The sequence below is a fragment of the Sinocyclocheilus rhinocerous genome, unplaced genomic scaffold (genome assembly GCF_001515625.1).
Source record: "Sinocyclocheilus rhinocerous isolate Xijiao unplaced genomic scaffold, SAMN03320098_v1.1 scaffold8, whole genome shotgun sequence".
In the NCBI taxonomy this organism is placed as follows: domain Eukaryota; kingdom Metazoa; phylum Chordata; class Actinopteri; order Cypriniformes; family Cyprinidae; genus Sinocyclocheilus; species Sinocyclocheilus rhinocerous.
In genome coordinates, this window is record NW_015666800.1 from 2,715,389 (window position 1) to 2,721,388 (window position 6,000).

Consider the following 6,000-nt stretch of genomic DNA (forward strand, 5'->3'; position numbering starts at 1 on the left):
AAAATATACTTTAATATAATTTATATTGAAATATATACAGGTATGCCAGGTATTTAAATATATTTGTAATTATACATTTGTTGCAATTTAATACATTTAAAATGTTAACTTTAGAAGTTATTATTTTAAGAAAACCTGATTTTCCAGAAACAGAACACAGTAAGTATAAATAAAATTTACCAGAATGCAGTTCTAGTCATGGATGTCGAAGTTAACTTACTACAAAAGTATTTCAAACCAAACTCTGATCCCAATAACATGGCAAACTTTTTGACAAATCAAATGACTATACAATCTTCAAAAGTGTTCATTGTAGAAATTCAGTATCTTATAAACACAAATTTGATTATAAAATTTTTTGGCCTCAATCCTGGAAATTGCGTGAAGCCAACCAATCAGATTAGAGCTGCCTGATCCAGACTTTTATATTCAGTGCGCATCAGACAATCAGCAAATAGACTGTGAGAGGAGACTTGGAAAGACTGATTTTATTTTTTTATTTTTTATAATTAGCTGTTAGATTTAGCGCTGATAAATTATCAGTGTTAAAGACCGTTATTGGATAGGTGTTTTAGTAAAGTAGTTGAGTTTTAAACTTAAGCTGCCATGATGTAAAGTGGAGGTTGGAAATATAAGGCACAGAGCAGTGATGTATCTGCTCCTCTCCTCAGGAAGTAGACACTCACAGTCACACTTCATTAATCAGATTTGCTCGCTGTAACACAAGCTCATCGCACACCCAGCTTGAGCTCACAAGGAAAAGAAAGAGACCAAGAAAAGAAAACTAGGATGGCGGTCGTTAACTTGTAATTATGTCATTAAGGGGCATCCGTGCTATTTATTGAGACAGAGGACTCCATACACACCCGCTGGCAGGGGTACTTTGACACACAACAGTTGTCTGATGACTGTTGTCACTAATGAGAGTGTGTGTGCGTATGTGTCCTTTAGGAGAAATGCCGCCCCAGTACGGTGTGTCCTGTGTCGGTGGCCGCAGGAGCGTACTGTGGCTTGTGTGATTTTAGCCCGGCACAGTCCATCTGTACATGGGTACCAGGTGAGCCGGTCTCTGCGCATGTTTCATCTCCCTCTGCTGTTGCCGCCACCCAAACAGACGCTCCTTCTGCTGCCGCCCACAGCCAGCTCTGCCCATCCTCAGAGGAGCTGATATACAGTGGAATGGCAAACCGATGCAGTTTCACAGGTAAATAGGTCAACAATGTTTGTCCATTTACACACAAGATTTTTTTATTTATTTACTTAATTTTTTTCATGCTTATATATACAGTATATATATGTGTGTGTGTGTGTGTGTGTGTGTGTGTGTGTGGACCAGTGTTGTTATTAACCTGTTATTAACAGTGTTGGTATTAACTAAAACTGCAACTAACACTTTTTTTAAATCTTTTAAAAATATTTATTGAAATAAAATATAAATATTACAAGAAAAACTAAAAATGAAAAAACAAAGTTAAAAAGACATATTTAAAAAAAACAAAAAAACTATAAAATTACAGAAAAATAACAACATTACTTGGATTTAAGTATATATATTCTAATGTAAAATAACCCTGCTCTACCCAATCACACACTCCCTTTTTTTGAAAATGTTGGCAATTTTAATATTTCACAGATCAGGGGACACATCCTTGTATGTGAAAAAATAAAATGAAAAGAAAAATGTTTACATTTTAAGTGCATTTACATTTTTTATGAATATATATGTATATAATAATAATAATTTATTATATATACATATATATATATATACATATACATATGTACACACAATATTATTATATTATTATAGAATAATAATAATAAATAATATATAATAATATAAAAGCAGGGCCATCATCAAGAGGAAGGGGGTGAAGGAGGCATATTCTGTAAACAGCATTTTTGGGCCCAAAGGAGAGAAAGCCCACTTTTTTCCCGAGCCCTGTGAATTTAAGCAACAGCCCTGCAAATGAGAACTAAATGTATCCAATAAACAAGAAATTGTATATGCCCAACATGCTCTTTTATGTAAAGACATCAAACCGAATGGCTCACGCACACACACAAAAAAAGAAAGTGTCAGTCATTTCGGGGATGTTTTTCACACTGTAAACATCTGCACATTTTATGTGGTCACAAGACCAGATGCTTTAGTGTGTATTAATTGTCGTGAGTCATAAATCTCACCTGCTATTTCAAACTCATCATTAAAACTTTAAGGGCGTTTAGAGCGCCCCCTTGACTCGCACACTTATTTATTTTTTCAGGGGGAGTGCTGGCCTCTCTTACTGGCTCAACCTCATCTGAGGTGTTATTTATTTGGTTAGTTACATCTGTTTAATCAAGACTAATGCCGGAGTTGAGGGGGCTGGCGAGCATGAGGAGAGTGATTCTAGTCAGCGCTGTGCCACCATCTGGGCAGAAGCGTATAAACCTGTCGTGACCCTGCACTCCTCCAGATGTTTCTCACACCCCCATACCCGCACTCCGGAGAAAGATGACACTGAGTGCTCTCGGACAAATGCTGCACAAGCGTTGATTTGCCAGCCACACAAATATGAACGATTTCACTTCCTCCTGACTTTGTGTAGCAAACACCCTTGAGACCTTTTTGGGGTATTGTCAGTTTTAAAGTCAACATGAAATAAAAAATTACCCCCATTAAATCTATTATTGTGTGCCTATAGTGTTGTGACCATTATATGTTATTTTAATAGAAAAAAAAATTGTTTTACATCCAAATGGAGTTGTCTTTTTTGACAACACCCTCCTCCAAAATCTACCTTGCTCCGTTCTAGAATGAAACGCCCACTATAGAATCCAATCAGTTCCTTACACAGGGTTTCCGCTGCACTGTTTTGTGGACTGCTGTTACTGCTTTATTTCTGCTGGTCCGAAAGCGCCTCCTGCTGGCAGAGAATGAATTAGCATTTTCAATAAGCCGTTCTGCTGTTTTTGTTCAGACCAATGTGAAAATCCACCCATGTTTTTATGCTGCAAACACGCAGAGTTGTAAATGTGAACTGGTCGGTCGACAAGAAGATAATTCATTATAAAAATCTCAACAATTAAGACAGTAAAATATATTTGTGTGTTATTTGATTAATATAATGATTGATAATTGTTTAAATTAATGTAATAATTGATACTTTTGACTCATCCGTTTTCTTAAAAATGGTTTAAAGGCTGAAATGTGAAGTTTATCATTTTATAAAACTTGTATCTGAACTGTAAATCATGCTTTTTACTGTCAATTTACAGTTTAATATGTTAGCATAGACATTGCCCTACGCCACTCATATGGTATTAATTTTATTTGTGCAGGTCTTAAAAAGTCTTAAATTTGAGCTTTAAAATCCTGCAGATACTCTGTTACTGATAAAATTACCATACATTTTTTCTTGTTGAAAATATTTAAAATTACAGAAGGGTTGCAAATTTTATTTTGTTCTAACTTCCTCCATTAAGATTCATTCCAGCTGAATCCAGTTCTATTTCAACTGAAATTTAATTGAACCCCTTTAATTAGTCATTAGTTAGTAGAAGTAGTATGTTTTGTATTTACAAAAGAAAAGAAAAATAGCAAATTGGTATTTCTTAATGTACAAGCAAATGCACATAATTTAAAAATTGTACTTATATATTTACTTCTGTACTTGTATATAAAATTTTAGTTTTATGTAATTAAGTAGAATTTTACAATGTAGATTTTTTTTTTTAGTAAATAAGTTAGTTTGCTTAAATATTATTACTATTATTATGTTTTTATTTACAAAATAAAATAAAATAAAAAGTAAATTGCTATTGCTTAATGTACGAGCAAATAAACAGAATTTAAAAGTTGAATTTTACAAATGTTGATTTTTTTTTTTTGTAATAATAATAATTTAGCTTGGTCAACTTTAAGACTGTGTCTTGTCCTCTTAGAAGGGTATTTTGTCATCCTGTCACTCCTATAAGTGCCTCCACCTGTCTGATGAAACCCATCTCTGAGATTTACACCCATGACTCCCCAAACACACGTTTACAACAAACCACTGTACTTCTGATAACAAAGAGCATTACAGTAAATGCAGGGTCCTTGGGTACTCTTTAAACTTTAGTCTTTTTTTAGTGTGAAGACTGAGACTCTATAGAAACTCTCCTGTCGTGTCGTCAAGAGGTTTCATGGGAATTCTGAGGAATGTGTGTGTTTGTGTGACTGTGTGTTCTCTGGTGTGTCATTTCAGACACTGAACTGGACCCTTACACCAGTTATGAGTATAGGATTGGTGCCTGGAACAGCTTTGGCCGTGGGTTCAGTCCCTCCTCTCGTGTCACTACTAAAGAAGATGCGCCCTGGGTTGTGTCTCCTCCTCACTGGAGCCATGTGGGTCTGCGTGATGACATCATCCAGCTTGAATGGTCAGCCCCTAACAAGCCAAATGGTAATTATCTCAAAAAGGTGGTGCTTGACTTATATTACATCCCTCTATAGCAGAGTGAAACCAATCCGTTGTCCTTTAAATATGTGAATTTATTTACAATGTAATATTATATATAAATGAATTTGAGAATGATTTGAGGTCCTGATGAAACCAATCTGTCCTAATTTCATAAAGATATATATTTTAGTTACAATATATTCTAATATATAAAGTAAAATATACATTTCATTTATTAGATTGATTTGAGGTCCTGATGACACCAGTTTACAGATATTGTAAATGTCAATTGATTGCTAAGAATTGTGTAAATTATACATGAAATATCTTCTCATAGTTACATGAAGCCAGTTACTAATTTAAATCTTTTGTTTCTATCTACAGGTATGTGTATATGTATGGTGGACAAAGAAACAGTTTTGGACTATTTAGGATTTATTATTTATTCCTTTTACAAAGCGTTATTGTTTCCAGCTTGGAAATGTATAGCAAGTAACTAAAATGCACATTTCATAGCCATACAGGGTACACTGGCTACTAAAACAGTGTAGTTTGTGATTGTTTGAACCTTTGCCAGGAACTATAGGCAGACACTGAACCTCTTGGAAATTTAATGTCTTTATAGTTACAAACTTTTTGAATTAATAATCCTACATAGTTGGACTTCTTTTTTCCCCTCAAATCAGAGTACATCATTTTTGTGGTTTCTTGCTGTCATGGTAATATTGTCATACGTTTATTCAGTAGAAGGTTTGGTTATGTAAATGATTAATCACAGAGTGAATCAGTTTGGGTAATCCACGCCTGAAGTCGTGACTCTCAGAAGATTTACTCACATTTCCCCCAACAAACTGGAAACAGGCTTTTTCTTCAGGCTGTAATGATATGACAGAGTGGAACTAGCTGATTGTTTTATCATCACTCCTCTGAAGACCTGCCTGTTATTAAGCGTAATCTGCATAGCTTGGTAGAATAATTTATGAAGAATGAAATTCACATGCGCATAAACACTAAGTGAGAATAACAAGCTTCATTTTAGGGAACTTCTGTGCCACTTAATATGTAAAGAAACATGCTGATTGCTCATTAGGACTTCACTCTGTGTGCTAATCAAACGGCATTGCCACCCAATCTGTTGTGATTTTGAAAGAAAGTTAGTCCACCGGTTTCACTATTATACTGAGTGGAATATGTGTTGAAGCTACTTTTTGACCCTGTGTGTTTTTTGTACTATGATAGGTGAGATAAGTCACTATGTGATCCTGCGTGATGGACAGGAGCGCTACCGTGGCACTGATCATAGCTTCACTGATGCAGGAGGAATCCGACCTTTTCAGGAGTATGTGTACCAGCTCAGAGCCTGTACTGCCGCCGGCTGCACAGACAGCTCAAAAGTGAGTCTGTTTCTCATCTGCCTCTCATCTTAATCCTTGTAGGCAAAAAATCATGTACAATGCAGTAGTAAAGAATATAATTTCTGTTCTACTAGTGGTACCAAATGGTATTGCAAAAATAATGACTGTTCTCAAACAGGTTTCCTAAACACGACCTGCCATCTGTTGACCAAATAGGCAAT

The 6,000-nt window shown here is 35.2% G+C and overlaps 1 protein-coding gene across 1 annotated transcript in view; it reads left to right on the forward strand.

Annotated features, from left to right (window-relative positions):
* LOC107733123 (Usher syndrome 2A (autosomal recessive, mild)) overlaps positions 1-6,000 on the forward strand; it is a 209,374-nt gene that overhangs the window by 155,418 nt on the left and 47,956 nt on the right. Inside the window, 3 exon segments of the mRNA XM_016544622.1 lie at positions 952-1,204; positions 4,230-4,427; positions 5,664-5,818. Of these exon segments, the coding sequence (XP_016400108.1) occupies positions 952-1,204; positions 4,230-4,427; positions 5,664-5,818 (606 nt within the window).